At 44.6% G+C, this 19,227-nt stretch overlaps 1 protein-coding gene across 1 annotated transcript in view; it reads left to right on the top strand.

Moving 5' to 3' along the window:
• LOC311118545 (sorting nexin-30-like) overlaps positions 1-19,227 on the top strand; it is a 61,872-nt gene that overhangs the window by 7,757 nt on the left and 34,888 nt on the right. Inside the window, exons 2-3 of the mRNA XM_084193337.1 lie at positions 6,952-7,140; positions 17,346-17,456. Coding sequence (XP_084049463.1) covers positions 6,952-7,140; positions 17,346-17,456 — 300 coding nt within the window. The remainder of the gene's footprint in view (positions 1-6,951; positions 7,141-17,345; positions 17,457-19,227) is intronic.

Genomic DNA, 19,227 nt, shown 5'->3' with positions numbered 1-19,227 from the left:
AGTGAAGACATACAAAACTATGAAATAACACACATGGAAACATGTAGTAAACAAAAAAGTGTTAAACAAATCAAAATATATTTGAGATTCTTCAAAGTAGCCACCCTTTGCCTTGATGACAGCTTTGCACACTATTGGCATTCTCTCAACCAGCTTCACGAGGAATGCTTTTCCAACAGTCTTGAAGGAGTTCCCACATATGCTGAGCACTTGTTGGCTGCTTTTCCTTCACTCTGCGGTCCAACTCATCCCAAACCATCTCAATTGGGTTGAGGTTGGGTGATTGTGGAGGCCAGGTCATCTGATGCGGCACTCCATCACTCTCCTTCTTGGTAAAATAGCCCTTACACAGCCTGGAGGTGTGTTGGGTCATTGTGCTGTTGAAAAACAAATGAGAGTCCCACTAAGCGCAAACCAGATGGGATGGCGTATCGCTGCAGAATGCTGTGGTAGCCATGCTGGTTAAGTGTGCCTTGAATTCTAAATAAATCATCTGACAGTGTCACCAGCAAAGCACCATCACACTTCCTCCTCCATGTTTCACGGTGGGAACCACACATGCAGAGATCATCTGTTCACCTACTGTGCATCTCACAAAGACACAGCGGTTGGAACCAAAAATCTCAAATTTGGACTAATCAGACCAAAGGACACATTTGCACCAGTCTAATGTCCATTGCTCGTGTTTTTTGGCCCAAGCAAGTCTCTTCTTCTTATTGGTGTCCTTTAGTAGTGGTTTCTTTGCAGCAATTCGACCATGAAGGCCTGTTTCACACAGTCTCCTCTGAACAGTTGATGTTGAGATGCGTCTGTTACTTGAGCTCTGTGAAGCATTTATTTGGTCTGCAATCTCAGATGCAGTTAACTCTAATGAACTTATCCTCTGCAGCAGAGGTAACTCTGGGTCTTCCTTTCCTGTGGCGGTCCTCATGAGAGCCAGTTTCATCATAGCGCTTGATGTTTTTTGCACTTGAGGAAACTTTCAAAGTTCTTGACATTTTCCGCATTGACTGACCTTCATGTCTTAAAGTAATGATGGACTGTCTTTTCTCTTTGCTTATTTGAGCTGTTGTTGCTAAAATATGGACTTGGTCTTTTACCAAATAGGGCTATCTTCTGTATACCCACCCCTACCTTGTCACAACACAACTGATTGGCTCAAACGCATTAAGAAGGAAAGAAATTCCACAAATTAACTTTTAAGAAGACACACCTGTTAATTGAAATGCATTCCAGGTGACTACCTCATGAAGCTGGTTGAGAGAATGCCAAGAGTGTGCAAAGCTGTCATCAAGGCAAAGGGTGGCTATTTGAAGAATCTCAAATATAAATTATATTTTGATTTGTTTAACACTTTTTTGGTTACTACATGATTCCATATGTGTTATTTCATAGTTTTGATGTCTTCACAATTATTTACATTTTAGTCATTTAGCAGACGCTCTTATCCAGAGCGACTTACAGTTAGTGAGTGCAGACATTATTTTATTTTTCATACTGGCCCTCCGTGGGAATCGAACCCACAACCCTGGCGTTGCAAACGCCATTCTCTACCAACTGGGCTACATCCCTGCCGGCCATTCCCCTCCCCTACCCTGGACGACGCTGGGCCAATTGTGCGCCGCCCCATGGGGTCTCCCGGTCGCGGCCGGCTACGACAGAGCCTGGATTCGAACCAGGATCTCTAGTAGCACAGCTAGCACTGCGATGCAGTGCCTTAGACCACTGCGCCACTCGGGAGTTAATTCTACAATGTAGAAAATAGTACAAATAAACTTTTGACTGGTAGTGTATATATTTTGTTGCTACTGCTGGACTAAAGAAATCTCAGTCGACCAGCAGCCTATCGACCAAACAGTCGACCAGTCGACTAAATGGGGTCAGCCCTACTGCACGTAGTGATGTTTCAGTTCATAGTGATGTTTCAGTTCATAGTGATGTTTCAGTACGTAGTGATGTTTCAGTTCATAGTGATGTTTCAGTACATAGTGATGTTTCAGTTCATAGTGATGTTTCAGTACGTAGTGATGTTTCAGTTCATAGTGATGTTTCAGTACATAGTGATGTTTCAGTTCATAGTGATGTTTCAGTACGTAGTGATGTTTCAGTTCATAGTGATGTTTCAGTTCATAGTGATGTTTCAGTACGTAGTGATGTTTCAGTTCATAGTGATGTTTCAGTACATAGTGATATGCCCACTAGTAAATACAACACTACACAACTTCTAAAATCTTAACAACTTGGACGTGCTCACATTTCCCGAGTTCTTTGTCCCAAATCTTTCATTCTGTCCATCCTCAACCCCAGGACGTGGGTGCTCACATTACACGCTCTTTTCCTAGTTGATCCTGCGCTGCGTTTCTCGATTGTCATAAGAAAGAAATGCCGACAGGCAGGAAGTGAGCTGGTTTATTAGTGTGCACATTATTATGTCATCAAAAAGAGACAGAGGGGTAGAATAGTTGGGAAGACGTGGACTATATGGACTTTTTATTCTGCAGAGGGAATCAGAGGTAATAGAAAACTTCAGTTGAAAAGACAGCTGTGTTCTGTCCACAGCTCCATCAATATGTCTTCCGTCACCTCGGTCCAACACGGTGCTTCACCATTGTTTTGGTCTCACATGCTGAGTGCTCATTGGCTATTGGCAGCAGTCCTTGCCCAATTGTGTTGTAGCACCGCTCGTACTACAAGATGCACAACCAACATTTCTGAAAATTCTCGGCGCATTGAAGCTGTTCTGGCTGGTGGCCCAAAGCCCAGTTAAGATGCGTTATGTTGGTGTTTCCTTTATTTTGTCAGTTACCTGTAGACCGTAATGTGTGACAAAGGTCTTGTGGTTACCATGGAGCCATTGATGTTTAACCACTGAACCTGAGGGGAATCCTAGATGGAGGCCAGAGAGCTGAATGACTTTGCCCTACTAGGCCTACATAGTAGCTGTTTCTAAATGTTCTGCAGGCATGGCGGGATACCTCTTGATAACCAAAAAGGTCAAATGGGGGGTGCTTATATCTGTCCTGTTTCCCAGTGAGACCTGTGTATAATTTGTCAAGTCTTTTACATCGGTGTTTGAACTTAGGCTAACACTGTTATTGTCTGTTTAGGAAAGACCACTTTATGAAACAAGCCCAGCTCTCACAGCTGGCTGGGCAGGCTACCAGGACTCGGCAGGCTACCAGGACTCGGCAGGCTACCAGGAAAGGGTTGTCACTGTTTCCAGCCGCAGTAGCAGCTCTTTTTAAATGAGGTTGTCATTTTGTTGCAAAACGCTGTTTCCTGCCCACCACTACTACAATGGTTTGATGTGTTTATACAGTTACGACACTTAACAGTACAGTCATGTGATCTGTTAATAGATTAGCTGTAGAGTACCAGTCATGTGATCTGTTATTAGATTAACCAGATGGTCAGTGCTAAAACATTAACCAGATGGTCAGTGCTAAAACATTAACCAGATGGTCAGTACTAAAACATTAACCAGATGGTCAGTACTAAAACATTAACCAGATGGTCAGTACTAAAACATTAATCAGATGGTCAGTGCTAAAACATTAACCAGATGGTCAGTACTAAAACATTAACCAGATGGTCAGTACCGGTGGTTATTTCCTAGCTTTGGGGCTGTTACCTGTTAGCTACTGAAGGGGGTGCGTCCCAAATAGCACCATAATCCATATATAGTGCACTACTCTGGGCCTGGTCAAAAGTAGTGCACTCTGTAGGGAATATGGTGCCATTTGGGACTATCAACTGGGCTCAGACTCTCAGGCTGGCAGCACCGGTCTGTAAAACACGTAGAAAATAGGTCGTCTATGACCTTAAAATCTGAGAATTGGGGTGTATTCACTATGAAGCAAATGGGCTGAAACGTGGAGGGATCTACCTGAACTGTCCAATAAGAAACCTTAGTTTGAGTCCTACAGTTAATTTTGCACCAATTTGCACTAATGAATTACCCCTGCAGGTTTATGAATGTCTGGCTCTATATTAGGAATGCACCGATATGACATTTTGGGCCGATTCCGATATTTTCCTTGCCAAAAAATCCGATACCAATAACCGATATTAAAACATTTGAGTGGCCTTTTTAAGCATTCTAGTACAGTTTAAATAGTTGAAACAAGGTGTCGTTTGTTCAGTTAGGAACAGATTGTTTAATAACTTGTAAATGACAAATCCATGAACGTATTTTATCGCACAACTGATATTCACGACAAATATTTTAGCTGCCCCCCCCCCCCACATTACAAAGATGGTTGTTGGCGGCTCTTCTTACTATCTAATATTGACTGTATGGAGAAACTTAAAAATGCTTTGAAATAAATATTGATTTAAACTAAAAATCATTTTAGCTTTAACTGCTTGAAAAAACGGCTGTCTCTAGGCTATGTCATAAACTGCTATAAAAACGGCTGTCTCTAGGCTATGTCATAAACTGCTATAAAAACGACTGTCTCTAGGCTACGTCATAAACTGCTATAAAAACGGCTGTCTCTAGGCTATGCCATAAACTGCTATAAAAACGGCTGTCTCTAGGCTATGCCATAAACTGCTATAAAAACGGCTGTCTCTAGGCTATGTCATAAACTGCTATAAAAACGGCTGTCTCTAGGCTATGCCATAAACTGCTATAAAAACGACTGTCTCTAGGCTATGCCATAAACTGCTATAAAAACGGCTGTCTCTAGGCTATGTCATAAACTGCTATAAAAACGGCTGTCTCTAGGCTATGCCATAAACTGCTATAAAAACGACTGTCTCTAGGCTATGCCACAAACTGCTATAAAAACGACTGTCTCTAGGCTATGTCATAAACTGCTATAAAAACGGCTGTCTCTAGGCTATGTCATAAACTGCTATAAAAACGACTGTCTCTAGGCTATGTCATAAACTGCTATAAAAACGACTGTCTCTAGGCTATGTCATAAACTGCTATAAAAACGACTGTCTCTAGGCTATGTCATAAACTGCTATAAAAACGACTGTCTCTAGGCTATGTCATAAACTGCTATAAAAACTACTGTCTCTAGGCTATGCCATAAACTGCTATAAAAACGGCTGTCTCTAGGCTATGTCATCAACTGCTATAAAAACGACTGTCTCTAGGCTATGTCATAAACTGCTATAAAAACGGCTGTCTCTAGGCTATGTCATAAACTGCTATAAATGGCACAACTTTTCAAATGTGCTCAACTGACTTGACTAGTAAAATGCGAGCAAATTTACATCTCATCTCATCTTTCATTTAAAAAATAAACAAAATAACAAAACTGCTTTGTTTTTTAAATTCAATGAAAATCTTGTCCTATACCCGCCATGAGTAAACAACAGAAAAGCCATTGGGCTTAGAGTCAATTCTTTTCCAGTGACTCTAGATGACTGGGTTACACTATGACTTGCCCATTTACAATTTTAACATTTGGGGGAGGTTTTTCTTCACAAAGAGGACCTGCTCGGCTTTGGCACAAGAGAGTCTGTTTCTTTTTTCCTCTGCAATGTGTGAAGCTGCACTGAAAAGGCGCTCAGTGTCCACACTACTACAGGGAGCACCAAGATACTTGCGCGCAGCTTTAGCTAGGACGGGGAACCGCTGCTTGTTACTTCTCCAGTATCCAAGTGCATCTTCATTCCTGGGAATTGTAGGTTCTGTCAGGTATGGGGGGGTGGTAGGTATAGATCAACATTGGCTAATGTTGGCCGATGTAGTCTTTCTCATGTTACATGCATTATCACGTAGCACAGCCTGTACTTTGTTCTCGGGGATTTTCCAAGTTTCAAACATGTTCTCAAATGCCATTGAAACGGCAGCAGCGGTATGAGAACCAGCACATTCTTGAGCGTGCAATACGGCTTTCCTCAGTACGAAGTCCTCGTCCACCCACTATGCTGTCAGACTCGGCATGCTCATGGGGCTGACGTCGCTGGTCCAAATGTCAGTGGTGAAGCTAATAGCAGTGACGCCCATAGCAAGTAGCTCGTGGATGTGCGTTTCAACAGTACTGTGTAACTCCGGTAGGGCAACATCTGATTCCGATATGCTTACCGATGTATCGTGCATCCCTAGTCTATATAGTTCTAATGATGACCCCCAAGGTTTATAAATGTCTGGGTCTATATAGTTCTAATGATGACCCCCCCAGGTTTATAAATGTCTGGGTCTATATAGTTCTAATGATGACCCCCCAGGTTTATAAATGTCTGGGTCTATATAGTTCTAATGATGACCCCCCAGGTTTATAAATGTCTGGGTCTATATAGTTCTAATGATGACCCCCCAGGTTTATAAATGTCTGGGTCTATATAGTTCTAATGATGACCCCCCAGGTTTATAAATGTCTGGGTCTATATAGTTCTAATGATGACCCCCCCAGGTTTATAAATGTCTGGGTCTATATAGTTCTAATGATGACCCCCCAGGTTTATAAATGTCTGGGTCTATATAGTTCTAATGATGACCCCCCAGGTTTATAAATGTCTGGGTCTATATAGTTCTAATGATGACCCCCCAGGTTTATAAATGTCTGGGTCTAAATAGTTCTAATGATGACCCCCCCAGGTTTATAAATGTCTGGGTCTAAATAGTTCTAATGATGACCCCCCAGGTTTATAAATGTCTGGGTCTATATAGTTCTAATGATGACCCCCCCAGGTTTATAAATGTCTGGGTCTATATAATTTAGTTCTGAACAGAAAAGTTAAAGTGAATGAGTTTGTGAACCTGATTTGAAACCACTACTGTTACGTGATTTAGGCCTATATTTGCAAGACACTGGCAGTTGATTCAGTGTTCAGGGGTAGTGATTGAAGAGACTTTCTATTCCCTGTTTGTTTTTATTATTCTCTGGTCTAAAGTAGTGCACTATAAAGTAGTGCACTATGTTGGTTGCCATTTGGGACGCATACCACTACTAAAGCTGTTTCTATGTTCTTCATGTTTCCTGCTTCTAGGAACCAAGTCTGCCCAATGGGACACCGGTGGAGACATCTAGTCCCGCCTCCTCGTCTTCCCTCCTGAACCGGCTGCAGCTGGATGACGACCTGGATGGAGAAACACGCGACCTCTTCGTTACCGTCGACGACCCTAAGAAACACGTCTCCACCATGGAGACCTACATCACCTACAGAGTGGTGACTAAGGTAGGGTCCTTTCTTACTACCTGTAACGTGGATGGGATCAACACAGCATCTGCCCCAACCCTTACATTCAAGGAGCTTTTTCTTGCTATTAGAATTCTGTGTTTATTCTGTCATCAAATAGACCAACTTAGCCTGAGGCTAGAGCAACACAGGGTTGTCATCTCCCTCATCACCCTCCTCACCCCTCCTCACATCTCCTCACCCCTCCTCACATCTCCTCACCCCTCTTTACCTCTCCTCACATCTCCTCACCCCTCCTCACCCCTCCTCACATCTCCTCACCCCTCTTTACTCCTCCTCACATCTCCTCACCCCTCTTTACTCCTCCTCACATCTCCTCACCCCTCTTTTCCCCTCCTCACATCTCCTCACCCCTCTTTTCCCCTCCTCACATCTCCTCACCCCTCTTTACTCCTCCTCACATCTCCTCACCCCTCTTTTCCCCTCCTCACCCCTCCTCACCCCTCCTCACCCCTCCTCACATCTCCTCACCCCTCCTCACCCCTCCTCACCCCTCCTCACCCCTCCTCACATCTCCTCACCCCTCTTTTACCCCTCCTCACATCTCCTCACCCCTCACATCTCCTCACCCCTCCTCACATCTCCTCACCCCTCTTTACCCCTCCTCACATCTCCTCACCCCTCCTCACCCCTCCTCACCCCTCCTCACATCTCCTCACCCCTCACATCTCCTCACCCCTCCTCACATCTCCTCACCCCTCTTTACTCCTCCTCACATCTCCTCACCCCTCCTCACCCCTCCTCACATCTCCTCACCCCTCTTTTACCCCTCCTCACATCTCCTCACCCCTCACATCTCCTCACATCTCCTCACCCCTCCTCACATCTCCTCACCCCTCTTTTCCCCTCCTCACATCTCCTCACCCCTCTTTTACCCCTCTTCCCTCAACCTCCTGATCAATTGTCAGCTGAATCTGAACACCAACACAGTGCCAATTTCAAAATGTATTTCCTCATCAAGGTGACAAAACAAAGCCCTCCTCATGTGGAGTATTATTATGGGGTGTTCTGTTGTAGTGCTGAATCAGCATTCCCTGTCCCCATGGTAATGGGTTCAAGGTCAGTCAGAACAACAGCTTGGTTCTGTCTTCGTCCCAAATGGCACCCCATTCCCTTTATAGTGGGCTACGTTAGACCAGGGTCCACAGGGAGACCCATAGGACTCTGGTCAAAGGTAGTGCACTAGATAGGGAATGGGGGTGCCATTTGGGACGAAGACAGTAATCACTTTTCAGAGAACAGATATGGGACTAGAGTAGATGGAGCGTATCATGGCAACGCTCCAGTGTTTGTGATAAGGGTCGTATGCATGGCAGCGTTGGATAACTGCCCCGGTGAAAGGGAGCACTCATTATAAACCCTGCCAATGGTTGAGGGTTTTTGTTTGGTTGTGTTTACGGTGTCTGAGACTCATTATAAACCCTGCCAATGGTTGAGGGTTTTTGTTTGGTTGTGTTTACGGTGTCTGAGACTCATTATAAACCCTGCCAATGGTTGAGGGTTTTTGTTTGGTTGTGTTTACGGTGTCTGAGACTCATTATAAACCCTGCCAATGGTTGAGGGTTTTTGTTTGGTTGTGTTTACGGTGTCTGAGAATAAAAGGTTGGTGCTAGTTGTTGACCCATGGCTGAGAAGAGGTAGCCTGGTTACACCAGACTGAATGCTGCGCTGTGAAGTGAAACAGTGGTGATCACAGCGTTCAGTGTGGTTTAACCAGGCTAGAAAAAATAGCCATTCCTAACCAACACAATAGTCAGGCCTAATGGGGTTTCTAGCCCAGATATTGTATTAGTGTTATCACGATACCAGAATTTTGACTTGGATACTGATACCAGGTTTAGCAACAGAATACTCAATACCAAAACGATACTCAATACCAAAACGATACTCGATATTTTAAACATTGAACAAAATTATGATAACTGGTAGAACTAAAATAACAAATAGAATATCTTCTATATTCAAACTAATTTCTGAAGCTCACACACCATAGAAACACAATGGATTTTACACAGCGTACTACGATTCCCAGAGTGCATTTCAACTCCAAGCGTGCAATGCTCCGCCCAGGGCTGCCGGCTGGCTACTGCTAGCAAGCCCAGACAAACGTGAAGCAGTCTAAATATATTGCTGTCATAGCTAAGCTGTGAGTGCATTTCACATTACTTTCAGGATGTAATCATATTATAATGCTCACATGAATGTCATGTTGAATATATGTTTATGTCATTGCCACTCAAAAGTAATTTGAATTTAGTTGCTAGTAGAATAACGTTACAATGCAAATGTCACGTGTAAAATATTTTTTTAATGTCGTTTTGCAACTAGACCCCACTTGCACTACTTTGTAACACCTTTTGCGTAGTTGTTTTGGTAGGATGGCCCTCATCATCTGCTCTGTAATCAAAGTCTTCCCATAGTTGGCTTCTGCAGCCAGTTTTGTCAACAAGCTGCGGGCGTGGAAGTATGATGTTTTCATTAGAAGAAGCTGTCAGCATTTTCTCTCCTCTCGCTTGCTTCTCAAAAGTGGCTTGCGGTTTGTCAGCTGCATGTCGAAGCACAAGGATCCTGGCTAGCTCACTACTGCCCCCTAGAGGAGACAAGGATCCTGGCTAGCTCACTACTGCCCCCTAGAGAAGACAAGGATCCTGGCTAGCTCACTACTGCCCCCTAGAGGAGACAAGGATCCTGGCTAGCTCACTACTGCCCCCTAGAGAAGACAAGGAGCCTGCTAGCTCACTACTGCCCCCTAGAGAAGACAAGGAGCCTGCTAGCTCACTACTGCCCCCTAGAGGAGACAAGGATCCTGGCTAGCTCACTACTGCCCCCTAGAGGAGACGAGGAGCCTGGCCAGCTCACTACTGCCCCCTAGAGGAGATTCAGACAAATTACTAGGCAGACTCGATCCTATAAATCCGTACATGCCGTGAGCCACATTAGGCAGAAGTAGCCTACCGAAAGAAACAACAATTCTAGTACCTAACTGTTTTTCATGTTCTAATATCGAAGTTTTGGTATACCATGCAACCCTATACTGTATTACTGTATACACACACTTTACTATGTAATACTATGGCAGTAATACTGTATACTGCTGTATACACACACTTTACTATAATACTATGGCAGTAATACTGTATACTGCTGTAGTACACACATTACTATGTAATACTATGGCAGTAATACTGTATACTGCTGTATACACACACTTTACTATAATACTATGGCAGTAATACTGTATACTGCTGTAGTACACACATTACTATGTAATACTATGGCAGTAATACTGTATACTGCTGTATACACACACTTTACTATAATACTATGGCAGTAATACTGTATACTGCTGTATACACACACTTTACTATGGCAGCTTACTCCTTCTAAGATCCCCTTAGTTGACTGTTTTAAAATGTTCTAATGAGATGATGTCTCCCTGTCCTGCCTGTTTGTGTTGCTGTGTTGAGGGGGGAAGTATGATAGTGAGGTGATTACTAAGTCAGGAATTACCCAAGGGGCTACTCTGTACACTGAGGTGGAGGAAATGCATATGGTGGAATATGTGTAACAGGTTGCATTACATAGCTGCCTTTATCTCCGGTCAATTTTAAACCCCAATTATATGACATTTATAGCCTGGTGGTCCCAGACAAAGAAGGAGTAGGTTATACAACACAACAGATGGTCAGTTACAGAATAGAAATACAAGCTAGGGCTGGGAATTACCAGGGACCTCACCATATCATATTACCACCGTACTGAGGGACCTCACCATATTATCACCCCATACTGAGGGACCTCACCATACCATATTATCACCATACTGAGGGACCTCACCATACCATATTATCACCATACTGAGGGACCTCACCATACCATATTATCACCATACTGAGGGACCTCATGATACCATATTATCACCATACTGAGGGACCTCACCATACCATATTATCACCATACTGAGGGACCTCACCATACCATATTACCACCATACTGAGGGACCTCACCATATTATCACCATACTGAGGGACCTCACCATACCATATTATCACCATACTGAGGGACCTCACCATACCATATTATCACCATACTGAGGGACCTCACCATATTATCACCACACTGAGGGACCTCACCATACCATATTATCACCATACTGAGGGACCTCACCATACCATATTATCACCATACTGAGGGACCTCACCATACCATATTATCACCATACTGAGGGACCATACCATACTGAGGGACCTCACCATACCATATTATCACCATACTGAGGGACCTCACCATACCATATTATCACCATACTGAGGGACCTCACCATACCATATTATCACCATACTGAGGGACCTCACCATACCATATTATCACCATACTGAGGGACCTCACCATACCATATTATCACCATACTGAGGGACCTCACCATATTATCACCATACTGAGGGACCTCACCATACCATATTATCACCACACTGAGGGACCTCACCATACCATAGTATCACCATACTGAGGGACCTCACCATATTATCACCATACTGAGGGACCTCACCACACCATATTATCACCGTACTGAGGGACCTCACCATACCATATTATCACCATACTGAGGGACCTCACCATACCATATTATCACCATACTGAGGGACCTCACCATACCATATTATCACCATACTGAGGGACCTCACCATACCATATTATCACCATACTGAGGGACCTCACCATACCATATTATCACCATACTGAGGGACCTCACCATACCATATTATCACCATACTGAGGGACCTCACCATACCATATTATCACCATACTGAGGGACCTCACCATACCATATTATCACCATACTGAGGGACCTCACCATACCATATTATCACCATACTGAGGGACCTCACCATACCATATTATCACTATACTGAGGGACCTCACCATACCATATTATCACCATACTGAGGGACCTCACCATACCATATTATCACCATACTGAGGGACCTCACCATATTATCACCATACTGAGGGACCTCACCATACCATATTATCACCATACTGAGGGACCTCACCATACCATATTATCACCATACTGAGGGACCTCACCATATTATCACCATACTGAGGGACCTCACCATATTATCACCATACTGAGGGACCTCACCATACCATATTACCACCATACTGAGGGACCTCACCATATTATCACCATACTGAGGGACCTCACCATATTATCACCATACTGAGGGACCTCACCATACCATATTACCACCATACTGAGGGACCTCACCATACCATATTATCACCATACTGAGGGACCTCACCATACCATATTATCACCATACTGAGGGACCTCACCATACCATATTATCACCATACTGAGGGACCTCACCATACCATATTATCACCATACTGAGGGACCTCACCATACCATATTATCACCATACTGAGGGACCTCACCATACCATATTATCACCATACTGAGGGACCTCACCATACCATATTATCACCATTCTGAGGGACCTCACCATACCATATTATCACCATACTGAGGGACCTCACCATACCATATTATCACCATACTGAGGGACCTCACCATATTATCACCATACTGAGGGACCTCACCATATTATCACCATACTGAGGGACCTCACCATATTATCACCATACTGAGGGACCTCACCATACCATATTATCACCATACTGAGAGACCTCACCATACCATATTATCACCATACTGAGGGACCTCACCATACCATATTATCACCATACTGAGGGACCTCACCATACCATATTATCACCATACTGAGGGACCTCACCATACCATATTATCACCATACTGAGGGACCTCACCATACCATATTATCACTATACTGAGGGACCTCACCATACCATATTATCACCATACTGAGGGACCTCACCATACCATATTATCACCATACTGAGGGACCTCACCATACCATATTATCACCATACTGAGGGACCTCACCATACCATATTATCACCACACTGAGGGACCTCACCATACCATATTATCACCATACTGAGGGACCTCACCATATTATCACCATACTGAGGGACCTCACCATACCATATTATCACCATACTGAGGGACCTCACCACACCATATTATCACCATACTGAGGGACCTCACCATACCATATTATCACCATACTGAGGGACCTCACCATACCATATTATCACCATACTGAGGGACCTCACCATATTATCACCATACTGAGGGACCTCACCATACCATATTATCACCATACTGAGGGACCTCACCATATTATCACCATACTGAGGGACCTCACCATACCATATTATCACCATACTGAGGGACCTCACCATACCGTATTATCACCATACTGAGGGACCTCACCATATTATCACCATACTGAGGGACCTCACCATACCATATTATCACCATACTGAGGGACCTCACCATACCATATTACCACCATACTGAGGGACCTCACCATACCATATTATCACCATACTGAGGGACCTCACCATATTATCACCATATTATCACCACACTGATACAGAGAGACTCATCCACGCTTTTATTACAAGCAGGCTTGACTACTGTAATGCTCTCCTGTCTGGTCTACCCAAGAAAGCCATTGGTCAACTGCAAACATACAGAATGCTGCAGGACGGGTACTGACCGAGACCAGACGGAGAGCACACATTACACCGGTTTTAAGGTCTCTGCACTGGCTGCCTGTGAGTTTTAGAATAAATGTTTAGATTCTATATCGGTTTTTAAATCAATCCACGATTGTGCACCCCAATACATGTCAGACATGTTTTTAAGTTACGTACCCAGTAGGTCCCTCAGGTCCTCTGGCACTGGCTTTTTAACTATCCCAAAGCCCAGGACCAAGAGGCATGGAGAGGCAGCCTTTAGTTACTATGCCCCCAGCCTCTGGAATAGCCAGAGAACCTGAGGGGGGCCGAAACTGTGGACATATTTAAACGAGATCTCAAAACACATCTTTTTAGCTTTGCTTTTCCTCGGGGTGCTTTTTGGTCGTTCAGTTCTTATTGTTATCCTTTAGTTTTTTATCCTCTGGTGTTTGTTGTGTAGTACATTTTTTATTTTCATTGTTTTTATTTGTTTTTTCCTGTGAAGCACATTGCGTTGCATTCCATGTCTGAAATGTGCTGTATAAATAAAGTTTGATTTGATTATCACAATACTTTAATGCCGATACGACATGTATTGAATTACCAGGGACCTCACAATTTTTTTTTATTGTGATATTGTCTAAAATAATATTGCAATATATCGTGTTCAAAATAATATCCCAAGATGTAACTATATGGATTTGACCCCCATCACTAATACTAGAGCAGGGCTATATGGACACAAATCAATATCGTAATAAATTGCCTGAACTGATGTGATAATGATCAATAGAACTATAAGTTACTAACATTAACCAGTTTTTATCCTTTACCTACTACTACTACTACTACTACTACTATTACTACTACTACTACTACTACTACTATTACTATTATTGTTATAATGGTTGTAGCCATCAATTGTCCCATTATCAAATTACCCATATTAGTAAACTTATTTCATTTCAAACTTCCCATTTCTCTAGTGTAGGCTACTTATCATAATGAACGATATCAGCTAAATGCCTGCGGTAAGGGATCGGTATGGTCGGTTTATCGTCCCAGCTCTAATACAAACAGTTCAGTCAAGTCAGTTATAGGGCATCATATAGGGCATCATGTAGGGCATCATGTAGGGCATCATGTAGGGCATCATGTAGGGCATCATGTAGGGCATCATGTAGGGCATCATATAGGGCATCATGTAGGGCATCATGTAGGGCATCATGTAGGGCATCATGTAGGGCATCATGTAGGGCATCATGTAGGGCATCATGTAGCATCATATAGGGCATCATGTAGGGCATCATGTAGGGCATCATGTAGGGCATCATGTAGGGCATCATATAGGGCATCATGTAGGGCATCATGTAGGGCATCATATAGGGCATCACGTAGGGCATCACGTAGGGCATCACGTAGGGCATCACATAGGGCATCATGTAGGGCATCATGTAGGGCATCATGTAGGGCATCATGTAGGGCATCATGTAGGGCATCATATAGCATCATATAGGGCATCATGTAGGGCATCATGTAGGGCATCATGTAGGGCATCACGTAGGGCATCACGTAGGGCATCACGTAGGGCATCACGTAGGGCATCACGTAGGGCATCACGTAGGGCATCACGTAGGGCGTCATATAGGGCATCATGTAGGGCATCATATAGGGCATCATGTAGGGCATCATGTAGGGCATCATATAGGGCATCATGTAGGGCATCATGTAGGGCATCATGTAGGGCATCATATAGGGCATCATGTAGGGCATCATGTAGGGCATCATGTAGCATCATGTAGGGCATCATGTAGGGCATCATATAGGGCATCATGTAGGGCATCATGTAGGGCATCATGTAGGGCATCATATAGCATCATATAGGGCATCATGTAGGGCATCATATAGGGCATCATGTAGGGCATCATATAGCATCATGTAGGGCATCATGTAGGGCATCATGTAGGGCATCATGTAGGGCATCATGTAGGGCATCATGTAGGGCATCATATAGGGCATCATGTAGGGCATCATGTAGGGCATCATATAGCATAATATAGGGCATCATGTAGGGCATCATGTAGGGCATCATATAGGGCATCATGTAGGGCATCATGTAGGGCATCATATAGCATAATATAGGGCATCATATAGGGCATCATGTAGGGCATCACATAGGGCATCACGTAGGGCATCACGTAGGGCATCACGTAGGGCATCATGTAGGGCTTCATGTAGGGCTTCATATAGGGCATCATATAGGGCATCATGTAGGGCATCATGTAGGGCATCATATAGCATAATATAGGGCATCATATAGGGCGTCATGTAGGGCGTCATGTAGGGCATCACGTAGGGCATCACGTAGGGCATCACGTAGGGCATCACGTAGGGCATCATGTAGGGCATCATGTAGGGCATCATGTAGGGCATCATATAGGGCATCATGTAGGGCATCATGTAGGGCATCATGTAGGGCATCATGTAGGGCATCATATAGGGCATCATGTAGGGCATCATGTAGGGCATCATATAGGGCATCATGTAGGGCATCATGTAGGGCATCATATAGCATCATGTAGGGCATCATGTAGGGCATCATATAGGGCATCATATAGGGCGTCACGTAGGGCGTCACGTAGGGCGTCATGTAGGGCATCATGTAGGGCATCATATAGGGCATCATGTAGGGCATCATATAGGGCATCATGTAGGGCATCATGTAGGGCATCATGTAGGGCATCATGTAGGGCATCATATAGCATCATATAGGGCATCATGTAGGGCATCATATAGGGCATCATGTAGGGCATTATATAGCATCAGGTAGGGCATCATGTAGGGCATCACGTAGGGCATCACGTAGGGCATCACATAGGGCATCACGTAGGGCATCACGTAGGGCATCACGTAGGGCATCATGTAGGGCATCATGTAGGGCTTCATATAGGGCATCATGTAGGGCATCATGTAGGGCATCACGTAGGGCATCATGTAGGGCATCATGTAGGGCATCATGTAGGGCATCATGTAGGGCTTCATATAGGGCATCATATAGGGCATCACGTAGGGCATCACGTAGGGCATCATGTAGGGCATCATGTAGGGCTTCATATAGGGCATCATGTAGGGCATCATGTAGGGCATCATGTAGGGCATCATTTAGGGCATCATGTAGGGCATCATGTAGGGCATCATGTAGGGCATCATGTAGCATAATATAGGGCATCATGTAGGGCATCATGTAGGGCATCATGTAGGGCATCATGTAGGGCATCATGTAGGGCATCATGTAGGGCATCATGTAGGGCATCATATAGGGCATCATGTAGGGCATCATGTAGGGCATCATGTAGGGCATCATATAGCATCATATAGGGCATCATATAGGGCATCATGTAGGGCATCATGTAGGGCATCATATAGGGCAGGAAAGTGGAGGCCTCCTGTCTGTCTCTGTCCCTCCAGACAACGCGGGTGGAGTTTGACCTACCATAGTACTCCGTGAGGCGGTTAGGTTTAGGGTTAGGTAACACAGTGTAACCCTCCATGACTCTCTCTCTCTCCAGACAACGCGGGTGGAGTTTGACCTACCAGAGTACTCCGTGAGGAGACGCTACCAGGACTTTGATTGGCTCAGGACCAAGTTGGAAGATAGTCAGCCTACACATCTCATACCAGTAGGTAACCCTTAACCCCTGACCCTAACCCTAGACTACACATCTCATACCTGTAGGTAACCCTTAACCCCTGACCCTAACCCTAGACTACACATCTCATACCAGTAGGTAACCCCTAACCACTGACCCTAACCCTAGACTACACATCTCATACCTGTAGGTAACCCTTAACCCCTGACCCTAACCCTAGACTACACATCTCATACCTGTAGGTAACCCTTAACCCTGACCCTAACCCTAGACTACACATCTCATACCAGTAGGTAACCCTTAACCCCTGACCCTAACCCTAGACTACACATCTCATACCTGTAGGTAACCCTTAACCCCTGACCCTAACCCTAGACTACACATCTCATACCTGTAGGTAACCCTTATCCCCCTGACCATGACCCTAACCCTAGACTACACATCTCATACCAGTAGGTAACCCTTAACCCCTGACCATGACCCTAACCCTAGACCTACACATCTCATACCTGTAGGTAACCCTTAACCCTGACCATGACCCTAACCCTAGACTACACATCTCATACCAGTAGGTAACCCCTAACCACTGACCCTAACCCTAGACTACACATCTCATACCAGTAGGTAACCCTTAACCCCTGACCCTAACCCTAGACTACACATCTCATACCAGTAGGTAACCCCTAACCCCTGACCCTAACCCTAGACTACACTCTCATACCAGTAGGTAACCCTTAACCCCTGACCCTAACCCTAGACTACACATCTCATACCTGTAGGTAACCCTTAACCCTGACCCTAACACCCTAGACTACACATCTCATACCAGTAGGTAACCCTTAACCCCTGACCCTAACCCTAGACTACACATCTCATACCAGTAGGTAACCCTTAACCCCTGACCCTAACCCTAGACTACACATCTCACACCAGTAGGTAACCCTTAACCCCTGACCCTAACCCTAGACTACACATCTCATACCTGTAGGTAACCCTTAACCCCTGACCATGACCCTAACCCTAGACTACACATCTCATACCAGTAGGTAACCCCTAACCCCTGACCCTAACCCTAGACTACACATCTCACACCAGTAGGTAACCCTTAACCCCTGATCCTAACCCTAGACTACACATCTCATACCTGTAGGTAACCCTTAACCCCTGACCATGACCCTAACCCTAGACTACACATCTCATACCAGTAGGTAACCCCTAACCCCTGACCCTAACCCTAGACTACACATCTCATACCAGTAGGTAACCCTTAACCCCTGACCCTAACCCTAGACTACACATCTCACACCTGTAGGTAACCCTTAACCCCTGACCCTAACCCTAGACTACACATCTCATACCAGTAGGTAACCCTTAACCCCTGACCCTAACCCTAGACTACACATCTCATACCAGTAGGTAACCCCTTAACCCCTGACCCTAACCCTAGACTACACATCTCATACCAGTAGGTAACCCTTAACCCCTGACCCTAACCCTAGACTACACATCTCACACCTGTAGGTAACCCTTAACCCCTGACCATGACCCTAACCCTAGACTACACATCTCATACCAGTAGGTAACCCCTAACCCCTGACCCTAACCCTAGACTACACATCTCATACCAGTAGGTAACCCTTAACCCCTGACCCTAACCCTAGACTACACATCTCACACCTGTAGGTAACCCTTAACCCCTGACCCTAACCTCTAGACTACACATCTCACACCTGTAGGTAACCCCTTAACCCCTGACCCTAACTGTAGGCTACACATCTCATACCTGTAGGTAACCCTTAAC

Source organism: Coregonus lavaretus, assembly GCF_964263955.1.
Source record: "Coregonus lavaretus genome assembly, contig: HAP1_SCAFFOLD_236, whole genome shotgun sequence".
Taxonomy (NCBI): Eukaryota; Metazoa; Chordata; class Actinopteri; order Salmoniformes; family Salmonidae; genus Coregonus; species Coregonus lavaretus.
Note: the sequence above shows the minus strand (reverse complement) of the source record. Positions and strands in the feature narration are given on the sequence as shown.